General features: G+C 62.7%; 1 protein-coding gene across 1 annotated transcript in view; it reads right to left on the bottom strand.

The window, feature by feature from the left end:
• Positions 1-9,922: 9,922 nt before the first annotated feature.
• Positions 9,923-15,608, bottom strand: part of WNT7B (Wnt family member 7B) — a 49,462-nt gene continuing 43,776 nt past the window's right edge. Inside the window, exon 4 of the mRNA XM_045779997.2 lies at positions 9,923-12,452. Within this exon, the coding sequence (XP_045635953.1) occupies positions 11,973-12,452 (480 nt within the window). The 3' untranslated portion in view covers positions 9,923-11,972. The remainder of the gene's footprint in view (positions 12,453-15,608) is intronic.

The raw sequence follows: 15,608 nt of genomic DNA, 5'->3' as shown, positions 1-15,608 counted from the left end.
CGAGCTCCCCTCTCCATGGGGCGACACCCAGCAGTGGACAGCGGCAGCCAGCCCTCCCGGGAAATGGTCGGTGTGTCATGGGCCATGCTCCCAGGTAATCCAGCCCGCACCCAGGAACAAGATGGCAAGGCTCCCTGCACCACCTACCCTGACCCATGACCTCAGTGACCAATTAGCAGGCCTAAAAGTTCTCGAAGAATTCCTGGAACTTGTTTTTCATGGGACAGTTTCACTTAGGAACATTAGAGCGCAGAGTCTCCTGGCTTTGGCTTTCCCCTGGAACCTTCCTTCGGGACCTCCAGCTGAGTGGAGGGTGTTGGGATCAGAGCCGGCTGCTCTGTCCCAGACCAGCCCCGGGGGTTTGAGAAGCCCAGCCTCAGGGAGCCTCTGTTTGGGGTGGACCCAGGGGACCCATGCAGCCTGTGTGGCCTGGGGCAGACCAGGTCCCTCTCTGAGCCTCGCGCACCTTCCCTGAAACTACAGAGTTGGACTCCCTTCGTAGTTTCCTGACATTTCTTTTAAAGATTTTTTTTTTTATTTATTTGAAAGAGGGAGAGAGCCAGAGGGGGGTGAGTGCGTGCAGGGGGGAGGGAGAGAGAATCTTAAGCAAATTCTGTGCTAAGCACAGAGCCTGATGCAGGGCCCGATCTCACCATCCCGAGATCACACCCTAAGCTGAAACCAAGAGTCAGATGCTTAACCGACTGCATCACCCAGGCACCCCGATTTTCTGATATTCTTAACAGCAGAGCCCCTTTGTCAGACTAACCCTTCTGAGGAACCCTGTCAACACCAGCCACAGCAGAGGCGCTCTGTGGAGATGGTCTGAGGGCCAGAGCCTCTGCCCCCAGCAGCCTGCAGACACCTGCACAGAGCCCGGGGCTCCCGGAGCACAGAACAGCCACGGGAGGCATGCCCCACCCTGCGCCCACTTGAAATGACATTCGGGCCAGCAAAGAGCTACTGGTAACTCAGGCCCCGAGCCCTCCCTCCAAACACGCTTCCTGTGAGGTGAGGCCCACCTGGCTGTGTGCCCCAGGATAGCCGCACCCCCTGAGCATGGGCTTAGGGCCTCGTGCAGCCCCAGCACAGAACGTCCCTGGATCTGGTATTTGTACACTGTTCGCTGGGCAGTCTTGGCATACAGTGGGTGCTTAATAAATGCATTCACTGGGCAAAGGCTCCAGGTGAGCTCCTCATCTAGTAACCTACGTCTAGCCAGGGCCCCAGGCCCAACCCCCCACTTCCACCCCCAGCCCCCAGCACAGAGACGGGTCGGGGAGGGGTGTCCCCGGGCCTGAGCAGTCTGGTTGCTCCTGCATTCGCTCTGCTAGACCCCTCGGTTTTGTCCTTAGGTTGTTTTCTGGTATTGATGGCATTTTCTCATCATTGAACCAGTGTCTGGTACAAATCCTTCCATTCAATCAAAGAAACCTGACTGATGGCCGCTATGCCCCAGGCCCTGTCGCTGGGCCACTCTGATGAAAAGGCAGCAGTATCCCATCCAGGGGAGCACATGCTGGCGGAACCAACCAGAAGCCTGGCGGACGAGCTCCGTGAGAGGTCTGGGGAATAGGCTGCCTCTAAGTTTGGAGCCCGGAAGGATCTCTGAGTCGGTGACCACCACGCTGAGCTCTGAGGAGCAGGAAGGAGTCCACAGCCACCCAGCGGTCTTTGAAAAGTGCGCCCCACTCAGAGGACACCTCACCAGCCCCACAGGCAGGTCGGGGGACGGGAGGAATTCCAAGGGTCCTGGGCAGACCCTAACCAAGCTGGAGGTGAACCAGACCGCCCTGGGCAGGAGGGAATGGGTGGGGACAGAGCGGTCGCGAGAATGATAAGAGCCACTGCTTACTAAATGTTTATTGAGGCAACAGCACGAGGGAGGGCCCTGGGAGCCACGGACCATGGTGACCGGGTTTTTGCGGGCTCCAGACTGTGAGTGATGCCACCCCAGGTCTGCCTCACCCCGGGGGGGGGGGGATCATCTGCCTGGTAGTCTGTGATGCAATAAGAGCTTATATTTCTCCCCAGATCTGGACGCCGTGGCTTCCGGCCGCCCTCCGGACAGACCCCTCCCCGCTTTGCCGTCTTCTCTTCCAGGACAGTCCGTCTTCATGGAGACTTCACAGAGTCTCTCAGCCTCAGGGACCTCCAGGTCCTAATGCTGGAGACTGTGTTTCCCTCTATGCGACACGTGATTCAGGAAGGGTCTTGAGATGGGGGATGACCCTGGATTGTCCTTGGGCCCCAAATGCCATCACAAGGGACCTTCTGAGAGGGAGCAGAGGGGGGTCGGATGCACACGGAGGAGCCGGCCACACCGAGAGACGGGCCGATGCCGGCCTTGGAGGCTGGAGTGACACGGCCATAAGCCAAGGATACTGGCAGCCACCAGGAGCTGGAGCGGCCCTCCCCTCGAGTCTCAGAGGGAGGCAGCCCCGCGGACACCTGACTTTGGCCTCTGGTCTCAGAACCCCCAGAAAGTAAGCGTCTGTTCTTCAAAGCTACCCTGGTTGCTGTCATTCGTCGGGGCGGCCCTAGGCCAGGGCGTGTTGGGAAGGGCCTAGCAGCAGGGAGGCCGAGTTGCCATCCTCGTGGTGGAGCTCAGACATTCCGCGCCTCTCCCTGAGGCCGTGAGCACTCGGGGGATGTCTTCCTCGTGGCTGCTTCCCTGGGACACAGCTCAGGAGCTGACGCGGAGCAGTCAGAATGGTGCCCCTCCGTAGGGCCGTCTGCCCCCCACATTGCTAACAGAGGGGGCCGGGGCTGCAGGGAATTCGGAGCAGGGGAAGGCTTCTGCAGGTCAGGAATTTCCAGAACGCCGGATTTCCAAGCCAGCTGACCATACAGAGAGGGGCAGGCAGTCCAGGCCAAAGGGACACCCGGCCAGGCAAGGCGGGAGGCGGGAAGTTTCGTAAAGGACAGCAAGGGTGGGTGGGGCCCTGGGGAGGCTCCTGGAGCTGCAGGGTGGGGTCGCCGGGAGGGAGCGCGGGGTGGGGCATGTGGGGACAGGCGAGGCTTCCTCCAAGCCAGCATGGCTCAACCAAGCGTGTGCTTCGGGCCCCAAACCCGCCACCCGAGCCCTTTTAAGAATAAAAACAAATATTTGTGTTGCATGTTGTGTGTGTTGGGGTTTAGTTTTCTTCTGGAGGCTAAAAATAGGTGCCTCTCAGCGTCCCTGCGGGGATTCCTCCCCCCGCCCCCCGCGCCCCACCCCGCGTTGTGCAAGGCCTGGCCTGGTGCTCTGGGGCTTGTGCCAAGTTTTGACTTAACTGCCAGTGACAGGGGTATGAAGGTATCAGAAGATGATTATGGGATGAAGGTGCCCATTACGGCTGCGCAAAGGCACGTCCTCGAGGGCCAGCCACACCCGGGTGGGCAGGCGGCAGGGCCCGGGCTCCCACCCTTCACCCCAACAGTCATTGCAATCACCCACCCTCATTTCTGAGACAGACAACAGTAACACGGTCTCATGGGGTGGCACAGGGCACCTGGTGCAGAGCGGGGCGTCCCGGAAGAAGTGACATCAGGGCCACCAGGAGGGAGGCCGGAGGGCCCCAAGGAGGGTGGAAGGGAGGGGTGGGTGAAAAGCCTGCAGGCCTGTGGGGGGATGGAGGGTAAGTGGGGAAATGGGATTGGCCAGTTCAAGGGGTCTGAGCAGGGTGGGGGCCCACCAGGCAGTCCAGGTGCCCCAGCCACACAAGGCAGCCTGCCAGGGGTACAGGTGGGACATGAACCCGGGGGTCCTCGGGGAGGGGGTCTGCCCGGCTGCAGGGAGGAGCCCAGGGCAAGAGGCCCCAGGAGTCCCAGAAGGACAGCTGCATTTCAGGGGATATGCTGGGTGCCGCTGGTGGGAGCCGAGGGTCAAAGAGCTCACTGGCCACGGCAGCCAGAGAGACAGACAGCTTCCTGGCCACGAAAACCCCGTGACCGGAACAGGAGGGGACCGTGGGGTCCCTGGGGCCCTGCCTCAGTCGGGGGCCAGCCAAAGGCAAGAGGCCCCCAGGAGGAGCTGGGGAGGGAAGGGGCACCAGCTGAGGGGGACCCTCGAAGACCAGCGTGAGGCTGGGACCTGGGGCTTCCAGGCCCTGAGCCAGAAAATAGTCCTAGGGACATCTGTACACAGTGAAGTGTAGTGAGCACACGAGGGCAGAACGCTGGTGCCTTCCCAGAGCACGGCATTTCTTAGCAGCCCCGATGCCTGCGTGGGTACCTGCCCTGGACTTTCCTTCTACCGTGCTGAAGACGTGATGGCTCGTGGTGCTTATCCCGCTCTCAGTAGATGCTTATTGCCTCGTGTGCCCTCCAGACCGTCGGCTCCCCTTGGTGGCTCCCAGCACCTGACAGTGGGGGTGCACAATACTTGTGCAATGAATGAACAAGGGTGAGGCAAAGAGAGTCTCACCTCCAGAGGGCATTCCAATGTCAGGACAGAAGGAGAGGGCAGCCTTCCCAGAGCCTGACACAGTCCGCCTCCTCCCCCTGCCAGAACTGTGACCCCTCCCAACCACAGAACCAAGAGTCCCGGACCCGAGCTGCACAGCACAGACTCTCTGCCTCTGAGAACTGTGGGATCAGAGCACCACAGAGCTGCATACCTCCCTCTCTGGTACCCGGAGATCAAACCATGCTTGGATTCCTCTAGTGACTATCAGGAACTCCCTCTTTACAGCTCTGGCAGAGAGAAAGTTCTAATATGGCCTGAGGCCTGCCCCTTGCTGGGCCTCCTAGGGCTGCCCCAAAGTCTCCTCAGTGAGGCCCTGGCCCACCCTGATGGCCTGAGGGCCCCTCCACTAGAGAGGGGCCCTGTGAGATAAGGGAGCACCCCACCCTGCAATGGGCACTCCTCTCGCTCCCAGAGAGAGTCTTGGTGACTCAGCCATGTTGCCACCAACTGCCCTCCCTCTCCCAGAGTGCTTGTCACTGAGATTTAATTGATCTCTCTTCCCTGGGAACCCAGAAGGGGAAGCAGGTGTTCATTACCCCGCCCATGTCAGGACACATCGACAAGGCCGTCCCCACTCTCTCAGCAGGCAGGCTGCACCCTCCCAGATTAGTTGCCAAGGAGAAGCTCAAAATCCTGGCATGGCCTTGTTAGCCCCAAAGAGGCCAGACCTGGGGATGGCCTGCTCAGTGCTCACCCAGGCTGGGCCAGTCCTGGCTCTGATGAGGACCCTGGGATCAGCCAGTCCAAATAGAGCAACTGAGGCCCAGGGAGGCCCCTCCTTGAAAGTTTTCATTGAGCTGGTGGGACCTCATAGAGCAGCACAAGGCCTGGAAAAGCCTTGGTAACCAACAGCCCTGGCCCCCTAGCCCAGCAGAGGGACCGGGATGGGCCAGAAGCAGGCTTGGCAGGGGCCCTGATGCCCAGCCCTTGCTCCCCACACCCTTCACAGCCCGATACTTTTCTACTGGAAAACAGGGGCTCCAGAGAGGGTGTCAGGGAAGCCAGGTGGCATGCAGGCCCTTTGCCCAGAAGGCACGGGACTCTGTTGGCCACAAGGGGAAAGGGGCCGGGGGTATTCCTGCCAGGTGCTGGAAACCATGAGGCTCAAGGGCAAGGTTCCCATACGGGCTTCCAGAGTCTTCTGGAACCTTATCAGGTGTGGGGCAGCTTTTCAAGCTCTGCTCTCCCCACTGCCCAGCCCCCCAAGCCCCATGCTCCACTGTCCACACAGTTAACTGGGGCCACGTTAGAGCCTCTCTCCTCCAGTCCCATGTCCAAAGCATCTCTTTTCCTTCTGTGTCCCTCCCACCTCCTTTTTTCTTCCCTTTTTCTCTGGGCCTCAGTCTGGATGTCAGCTCCTCTAAGAACCCTTTACTGACTACCCCCAGCGTCCACCCGAGGCTGGGTTCCACACGCCTCTGCACTCCCAGACCCTACTTCCCTCCGTTGCAGCCATGGGTATGCGGGGCTGAAGGGGCTGTTTGTTTACCATTCTGTCCCCCATCCGGGCCTGGGCTAATTAAGAGAAGCTCATTTCACATTCAGCTCTGGAACCCCCAAAGCCTAGCCAAGCTCTGGGCACAAGAAGCTTAGCAATGACGGGCAAGGGGACAAAAGAACGTGTGAATGGTTGGACGCCATATCCTGTCCTGCTTGGTGGAAAAGCCAGGGGCTCAGGAACCAGAAGTGAGAGTTTGAGCCAGAAACCAGGGGACAGACCTTGGACAAAGCCCCCCCCCCCCACCCAGCCAGTCCACATTGGGGTGGGGGGGTGGGGTACACAGACAAGCCAGCAGAATGGCCCCAGCTGCGGCCCAGCCCCAACAGCTCAGGCAGGGGGCTTCCGGAGCCGCAGACACCTGGAGAGGCTTCCCCAGGTGTCCTGCCCAGAGGTGTGAGCCCAAACCCCCTGCGGGGTCAGTCCTGGAAGGACTGGAGTCCGGAAGGCCACCCTCGGGCCTCAAGGTGGGTGGGCTGGCCACCCACGGGAGACCAGTGGCCCCAAGAAGGCCACCTGTGTCCAGCATCTGGAGGGGGTCCCAGGCCTGCCCTGCCGGCCACTGGTCTCTGCCTGCAGGGACAGTAAGAGGACCCCTGATCCTGGACCTACACGGCCTGCCTCTGCACTGCTTCCTTGCAAGGCCGTGAGGGCTTTCTTTTCTACCACGTCCCAGACGGCTGCAGAATTCCAGCCGTGTCCAGAGACACAGGGGAAGGACCGGGCAGGGGAGCTGGCCAGGCAGTTCCAGCCTTATTCAGGGCACGCTGTAAGGGACCCCCAAGCCCCAGCGTCTTTGCCGACCCCCTGACCACCCCTCAGGCCTCTGCTGGGCCCTGTGGTGACTGCCAAGCCCACAGGCCCCTCCGGCCTTCCTAGACTCACAAGGGCCTGCGAAGCCCAGACCAGACTGCTGAGTCCCAGGGCCCTGCAAGGCCAAGGACATGATGGGCAGGCAGACAGCATCCCAGCGAAGGAAGGTGGGTGCAGGCTCAGACCCAGAGGAGGGAAAGGGGCCAGGACAGCTGTAGGCGAGCTCCAGGCTAACATCCAGCTGAACTTCCTGGCTCCCGGCGTCCCCGTTCCTGGCCTGGTGCCTCCCAGAGGAGCCCTGGCTGCTCCACTCAGGGGAACTCACACCTCTTCTGTTTGCCTGAGCGCAAGGAGCTCCAGCCTCCACTCGCCTCTCTTCCCCAGCCCGCCTGCCTCCCAGTTCACCCAGACGTCTAACCCAGATCCTGCCTGCCGCCTTCAACACGGTCTTTCCTGTTCCGTCCTCGGCGAAGACAGAGCATGGCCGTCACCCCCTCCCCAGGACTTGCCTCGGTCATTCCCTTCCCACTCATCTCTGTACAGCCTGGGGCAAGGTCCCAGGGCCTCAGTTTCCCCTCGTGGGAGGAGGCATATGAGTTAGGTAGAAGGAAGATCCCAGAGGACAGGAGTTCAAATCCTGATGCGCTTCTGCCGGCTGTGTGACCTTGGGCAGAACGCTCTGCTCTCTGTGCCTGGGTTTCCCATCGGTAACATGCAGCTAGCACTGACCCGTGCAGGAAAGGGGTGTTGTGAAGGTCGTGGGTCCCTGTGAACCGGACCCCGTGTCCGGCATGGTGGGGGTGTTCAAGGTTCCATAGAGCTTCTCGCTTCCGAGGCCCCTAGGCCTGCTGGATGCAGGGACAGTCACGGCAGCAACACCCCTCTCCATCAGGGGTCAAATTGGGGTGGAAGGTGAAGGAGAGAGCAGGGACCCAGCCTCCAGCAAGCTTGCTGGGAAGGCGGGCATGATGCAAAGGAGGGGTGTGGGCAGGGGATGTGCTCCGGCCCAAGGGCTCAGCTGGGTGGAGGCGGGGCAGGGGCAGGCTCCCCACGGGGAGCTCTGGGGAGGGCTGGCCTGCCTGCAGGGCGGGGGGCTCTGTGTGGAGGCAGGGTGCAGATGGGCTGTAGGAGATGGGCTCTGAAGACCACACCAAGGAGCCGAGCTCTGCCTACCAGGGCCACAGGACCCTGCGAGCCCCCACCACTGAAGCATCTGGGTGGACAGCCTAGGCAGCCCTGGGCGGGGGGGAGGGGGGTCCTGGTGCTAAAGCCCAGCTCATGAGCAAAGTGTAGGCACGGGCACCCTCCACAAAGAGAAAGAGGGAGCCGGGCCTGGCCAGGCACCACTTGCTCCCCTCTATCCATTCTAGAGAGGAAAACTGAGGCCCAGAGCTGTGGAAACACCCTCCCCAAAGCCTTTGCTGTTTCTCAGGCTGTGCCAGGCAGCAGCTGCACCTGAGAACAGGCTGCTGCTGGGAGCAGGAGAGCCGCGTGAAGAGCCAGAGCCCCTGGAGGTCAAGGCCAGGCATGAGCCACGACTGTTCCCAGGGCCCAACGCAGGGCCCGGCCTCCAGCACCGCGGAACGAGTGAATGAGCAAGTGAATGATGCCTCGTGGTCGGCCCACATCCGGCACCTGCTGGCAACTGTGTCTTGGAGCACAGCGGGAAGGCAAGTCTGGAGAAGGAGCACCCCTGGCCCATGTGGAGAGGCAGGAAGGTGCCCGCACACCCGGGGCCAGCTGTGAGCAGGGCGACTGGAGCCGAGGGGGCAGGGGCGCCGCTTGGATGGGAACGAGCCACCGTGGGGGGTGGAGGCTGCCTGGGGATGCCCTGAAATCTTAGCCTCTGAGGCGGAGCCTGGCTCTGGGGGTCAGGTGGGCCCCCGGGCAGGCTGGGCCGTGTGAGCGCGACTCCTCGGGCAGGGCCCCTCAGAGGATGTGCCGGGCGGCCCTGGGAGGCTGGGGCTGGGGTTGAACCATGGCCAAGAAGTAAGTACAGTCTGGGCACCAGGGCCATGGCATTCTCGAAGCTCTTTCCTCATTCCTGGCCCTGTGGGAGTAGCCGGACCCCGGCGGGCTGCTGCAGCCGCCACCACTCATTTGCTTACTGTCTCACAGGAAACCGGGGCCTCCTGCCAGACTGCCCAGCCCAGGCCCGGCTCCACGGGCCCCACTAACCACCGAGGGCTGGCCTGGGCCACCTCCTGCTCTCAGATGGGGAAACTGAGGCCATATATCGGGTAGGGCCACCCTCCAGGCTGTCCATGGCTAGGTGTAGGAAGGGATGGGCTTGGGCTCCACGTCCAGAGTTTTTGCCTCCGTCTCCCCATCTCCGCACCCTCCAGAGACACGTCTTCCTCCAGAAGCCCACCGGGTGGCCCCTCCACTGGGATCTGGATCTGGGGCCAGGCTCCGTGGGTGCCCCGGCGGGCACAGTGTGGACGGGGCCTTGTTTGATCAGTGGTTCCGCCCGATGCCAGGCTGCCGGGACAGCGGGCAGTGGCCAAACCGGCCCCACCGCATGCCTTCCAGCCCTCGGCAGGAATGCCATTCATCCCCCTGTGCTCACACGGTTACCACAAGTGCCGAGGCCTGGCGGCACCCAGGCCTCTGCGAGAAGCAGCAAGGCCTGGTGGCCAGCCAGGGGCAGCCTAGCTCCCAGGGGCCTTGGGCTGTCTTCCCACGCCCGGAAGGGCCTAGGAGCACCCCAAGGGGGGCACCCGAGCAAAAACCCACCAGACACAACTGACAGATCCATAGGGATCCCGAGACCAGTCGGGGTCCGAAGCAGAAGGGAGACACAGAGGGAGACAGATGGAACCAGGGCCTCCTGTCCCCATACCCTGAGTCCAGGCTGTCCAGAGAGGCCTGGGGTCTGTGTCTAGCCACCAGCAGTGGCCCTTGCTGGGTGCGGTGGCCCCGAAGTTGCCTGGAGGCTTGTATGACTCAAGGCTGCCCTTGGGATCTGGGCAAGGTGTGAGGACAGAGGTCCATGGGCACAGCGCCTGCCCAGCCTGCGGAGAGGGGTAAGGAAGCCAGAAAGGCGGGGCGCCTGAGGGCCGGGGGGGCTGGAGGCTCAGGGTCCTCTGCGGCCAGCACGTGCGTCCCCACCCCCGGAGGGAGCAAGGGCGTCGCATGGGCTCCACACACATTCACTTCTGATTCCAGCTTTATTGGAGCCTGGCGCCCCCCTCCAGGGAAGGCGGGACGCAGCCCACCCAAAACCCACCTGCTCTCCTCACCTGGGAGCGCCACAGGGACACGCAGTGCCCCGCCCGCCCCCGCACCACCCGGGCCCCACTGGCCCCCTTTCACCCAAGGGAAGGGCTGCCGCTCACAGACTGAGGAGGGTCTCGGCGGAGGCACCCGGACAGTGCGCATGACTCGATGGCATCGGGGGCCCCAAGAGTCCGTTTCAAGCAGAAGGAGGAGCCTGGCTCGGGGGACGGCACGAGGCTGTCCCCTCCCTCCAGTACCCAGTGTAGGTCACAATAATTTAAAAGACAAGATAGACATTTCAACGCTATATAACAATATAAGTTAACTAGGTTCCTTGGCAGAGGGCTCCGGGCCTGTGGACTCAGAGGAGTGTCCTGGGACCCGGAGGGGTAGGGGGAAGGGGGAGGAGAGGCAGGGGGCAGGGGCGGGGGGGGCATTCACCGTGGCCTGGAGGTGCCCAGAACAGCAGCTGATGGAGTGTCCTGGCATCATCGGGGGCACACAGGGTAGGTGCCAGGGCCAGGGCCCAGTGTCACTCACCCCAGCCTAATGTCTAGTTCGCTTGGCTTGTCAGCTGCCTGAGGACACATTTCCACAGGTTTCTGCAAGAAAATACCCTAGAATTGGGGCAGGGGGGTGGGCACACGAGCCGTGGAGGGCAGCGTACCGGAAGTCAGCTGCACACTGTCCCCGGGGAGCCTGAGGGTGGGAGTGTTTGCAGAGGACACTTCGGCCCCACGTCCCAGGGTTCTGGCCTCTCCCCACCCCGCACACGGTTGAGAACGGAGCGGGGTCTCAAGTTTCAGAGTGAGTTGAACTTCAGGGGAGGGTGTGCATGTGGGGACCCTGGGGGAGGGGTCTGGAGGGCAGACACCTGCTGGGACAGACACTCCCTGGCCGAGTGACACCCTGGATCCTAGCTGTGTCAGCACTGGAGTCAGGGCCCAACGGTGAGACTGGATATGGGGCCACTAGAGAGACCCCAGCAGGTGCCTCTGGGGGTGCACTTCCCCGTGTGGCTGGTGGCAGGGCAGGAGGGCACAGCCGGATTTCTCAAAACACGGGGGCAGTCTCATGCCATCATGGGAGTCCCCAGAGCACGTCGCCCAGGGTCAGGAGCCCTGGCCTGGCGGTCAGGAGTCCCAAGCCAAGGCAGGAGTCTCCACGCATAATTTCAGGTGTCTGGCTCATTCTCGAGCCCTTCTGGGCCTCGGTGTCTGCATCTGTCAAAGACGGCAGACAGCCCTCAGCCGCCCCTACCCCCCAGCCCACTGCCAGCACAGAGCTGTCCGAGGGTTCTGGTTGGCTCCGGGGTGGGAGTGGGCTCTGTAAACTGAGGGTGCCAGGCTTGGTGGGGGGGAGTGCTGGGGGGTGACAGCATTAGGGAGGGGACACAGCACTCCTGGAGCCTGACGTGGGTGACATTTTGATTTGTGTGATCTGATTTTCAAATAGAAGGGTCCCTGTCCATGGCTCTCCTCAGAGGCCCTCTCGGGGCAGGGACGCCCCCTCCAGTCCAGAGTCGGGCAGAGGAAGCAGAGGGCCACAGGGGATGCGCTAACACGGGGTACACAGTTAGGACTGGCTATGCCTTAGTGCTAAGAACTCTTTTCTGATACTAAGAACACATAAATAAACTTGGTCAACATGTGCCCAGGCCACCCAGAGGCCCCAGCGGCTGATGCGGCCAGGGGAGCGTCCCGCGTGGGGTTCCGCGTGGGGTCCCGCGTGGCGTCCGCCGCCGGCATGGCAGGTCCACGTCCATGCCACCAGGTGGGGGAGGGGATGCTAGGAGTCTGGTCACTCTGCTTCCCCAGAGAAAAGCACAGGAACTCCCTGGGCCCCAGAGGGACACCAGGGCCGTGGGCCTCGCCCTCTCGGCCGGGTCTGGGGCACGGCTCTGCCACAGGAAGGGACGAGCGAGCGGGGCGGCGCGGGGGCACGCAGAGCGGTGTGCGCGTGCATGGGCTCGCCGGCGGTGGGGCGCAGCGCTCACTTGCAGGTGAAGACCTCAGTGCGCTCGCTGCAGGTGTTACACTTGACGAAGCAGCACCAGTGGAACTTGCAGTTGCACTGCCACACCTTGGTGTACTGGTGCGTGTTGTAGCCGCGGCCGCAGCACATGGTGTCGCAGCCATCCGCGCCCGGCGACGTGCGGTTGCAAAGGCGGCCCTGCGTGCCCACGCTGCCAGTGGCCGCGTCCTCCTCGCAGTAGTTGGGCGACTTCTCGATGTACACCAGGTCCGTCTCCATGGGCTTCTGGTAGCTGCGCAGCTGCTTGATGCGCAGGAAGGTGGGTTGCCGCAGGCGGCTGGCCCGCACCACCTCCACCTGCACCGCCGCGTTGTACTTCTCCTTGAGCATGTGGCCCACCTCGCGGAACTTGGGCAGCGTGGTCCAGCACGTCTTGGTGGTGCACGAGCCCGACACGCCGTGGCATTTGCACTCCAGCTTCATGCGCTCCTCCAGGACCTGCGCAGGACGGGGCGGAGCTCGGTGTGCGTGGACCCCTGGGCCCGGGCGTCCCCCGCCCCCACCCCCACCCCTCCAGGACCTGTGAGGGACAGGGCTCAGTGTGTGTGGACCCCCGGGCCTGGACGCCCTCCCCCACCCTTCTAGGACCTGCGGGGCACAGGGCGGGAGATCGGTGTGCGTGGGCGGCCCTGGCCTCCAGCCTGGCCCGGAGCCAGCACCCCGACTTCCCGCTGCAGGACCAGGCCTGAGTGCCTCCCCCTCCTGACCCTCCCTCTCCTCATCCATGTAATGGGGCTGCTGACCGTAGGTCCCTACTGCAGAGGACCTCGTGAGTGTCCAGCGAGAATGTCCAGAACTTGGCCGAGCACAGCATATGTGCTGTCAATGCACTGATGGGGAAACTGAGGCTCGGGGGGCGTGGGGCTTGCTGCAGGTCACAGGGCAGCATGTGGCCCAGCAACAGTAGGTGCTTATTAATTGTAGATCCCCACCTCTCCATCTCTTTACGCCCTGCCCTCGTGCCCAGGGTAGGGCCCGGCATGTAGTTGGTGCTTAATAAACGGCTGTTGGGCGAAAGCCTGGCATTTGCACGGAGCTCTGTGCATGCCTGCTGAGGGACGGAGGGGGTGGAGGAGCAGCAGGTGAGGGCACGGGTCAGCGAGGCCCAGGCGTGCCACCTGCTGGGAAGCCGGCCCCCAACCGTGTTGTTCTTTCTCCCCAGCTCCCCGAGGGCCCGTGATGGGCGCAGCCTTGTGTTTTCCTTGGGCCTCCCTCCGTGGTCCCGTAAGGCTGATTCCCAGAGCCAGCCCTGACCCCAGGTACTCATTTACCTGGATCGAAAGGGCCCTGCCAGCCGGCCTGATTAAAGATGGGGAATCATTAGCTGCCGCCCCACGGCTGAAGAAGGGCCATTTGTCAGCTGTCCCGCCTCTGCTGGCCTCACTTGGGCAGCCCAACCCTGAGGGAACTTGGCCACCCCCTGCCTCCTGGGCCAGAAACCCCAGCCCTGGCCCACACTAGGAGCCCCACAGTGAGTGAATGAATGAATGAATGAATGAGAGGAACATGCCACAGGGCCAGCCACTATTCCGATCACTTTCCCCACCCTGCCCTCATGGGGCTCTGGTCCTGGGCAAGGATCTCGGGGGCTCACAGCCCAGCACAGGGAACAGAAGAGGAAGCCTATGCAAACCGTCAAGGGTGGGGGCTTCCTGGAGGAGGGGGCTTCCTGGAGGAGGAAGTGGATAGAGGAGGAGGAGCTGCTCGTTAGGCAGAGAGGAGCGTGTTCCAGGGGGGTGCAGGGCAGACAAGGTCGGCAGAGGAGAGGCTCAGTCCACGTGAATGATGTGTGGGTGCTTGGTGGGCCCTGAGGCTGGTGTCTTGGATCTGGGGTGGGGAGGGATTCCCTGGTCCAGCATCCTGTGGCTGATGTCCTGGAGGGGAGACCCCGGGAGGCTGGGATGGGCTGGGGGGAGGAGGAGAGGGAGGCTGATGGTCCAACAGGGGAGGGCTGAGCAGGGGAGGGCCCCAGCGTCAGGGGGAAGGGATATTCCAAACTGGAATTATAGGGCCATGGGGTGTCTAGGTTGAGGGCATGGACCAGAAGTCTGCTCTGGGGGTTTAGGTGAAGATGGGACCCCCTCCAGGGGAAAGTACATCCTGTCTGCCTCCTGCACCTCTCTCCACACTCCTGTCCATCCTTCCCCCTCCCTCACCCTCACCCCATGTTCATCTTTGCTCCAGCCCTCCCCTCCGCAGAGAAATCCTTCCCCCACCAGCCTGCCCTTCAAGGGCAGGAAGCTTCTCTTGCCCTAGCCACACTGCCTGCCATGTACAACCCTCAGGCCAAGAGCAGACCAGGTGGATGCCCCTCTCAGGGTCCCCAGAGTAGTGGGCAGTGCACCCCACCCCAGGCCGCTGGCCCAGGAGATTCCTCCTCAGACCATGATGGCCTGAGACCTGCCAGGGGTGTCCAGGCCAGGTGGCCCAGGCTCACTTGCTGCGGCCCACTGGAAGGCTGCCCCCACCCTTGCCCTGCCACCTGCCCGCATCTCCCTGTTCTCATCGAGGCCCGGCCGCCCCACCCCCACTGCCCACCCCGCCGTCCGCCCACCCAGGCGCAATCAGACCCTGCATGGCCAGGCTGGTGACAGTCGGCAGATGAAGCCGATTGGGCAGCTGTCTGCAGAGCAGGGAGCCGCATCCTCGCTTGGCTGGGTCCCCTGGGACCAAGCCTGTCCTGGGAAGTGATCACAGGATTCAAGAATGTGCCGTTTCCGTCTCCAGCGCCCTCGAGATAAGAGTGACAGCGATGGCGGCGCCAGCCCTGCTGCTCCAGGAGACCACCTGCGAGGGCTCAGAGTGACCCGGCCTCGCCCAGGGGAGTGGGGCCTCGGTTTCCCCCAACCCAGGTCGTGTGGGGGGTGGAACAGGGGCCTCCAGGAAAAGGCCAACCTGGTGCTCTTTCTGGAATAAGGCCGTGGCCCCTGCTCTGAGAACAGTGCTCAGTTGTGACCAGGCTGGGGGGGGGGGTTGGTCACAGCATCCTGGCACCCGCGGAAGGCCCGTGACCCACCACTCGGGCAGTGACTTCGGGCAGGTGGGGGGGAAGTGGCACACGCCCTGTGCCGTGGCATGCCTCACACATTTGTTTCCGGGCCCTCAGTGGTGGCCTGACCCTCTGTGGGTGTGTGAGGCCCTGGGGGGTGAGGCCCACATCGGCTCCACCCTGTCACCCAGGGCACAGTGTGAGATGGGCGTGGGCACCCAGTGAAGCGCCGAGGCCATAAGGGAGAGAGGGGGCCAGGTGGTCCCACCTGCCTGGGGGCCCAGCGTGGCCAGCAGCTTCTCAGCCAGGGACTTTGCGTAAGTCACCCCTCCCTGGACCCTGGGTTTTCATCCAGACCGTGGGAATGATGTGCCCCCTGGGGCAGGACCAGCTTGGAGCCTAGATGAGGTCAGGTAGGACTGTTGTCACCTAGTGGGCGTCCTGCCCTAGCTTCCAGTGCTCAGGGCTCTCATCAGCGATGGCTTCAGACCTCTGTCACCCACGAGAGGAGCCCAGAGCCACGCTGACAGCAGCCCCCAGGCCTTCCCAGCTGGGCAGCCTCCTGCCTTATGGGGTTGGTAGGTGCAAAGATCCGGGTATCACCT

The sequence above is a fragment of the Ursus americanus genome, chromosome 17 (assembly GCF_024610735.1).
Source record: "Ursus americanus isolate L20-20 chromosome 17, mUrsAme1.1.p, whole genome shotgun sequence".
Taxonomy (NCBI): domain Eukaryota; kingdom Metazoa; phylum Chordata; class Mammalia; order Carnivora; family Ursidae; genus Ursus; species Ursus americanus.
Note: the sequence above shows the minus strand (reverse complement) of the source record. Positions and strands in the feature narration are given on the sequence as shown.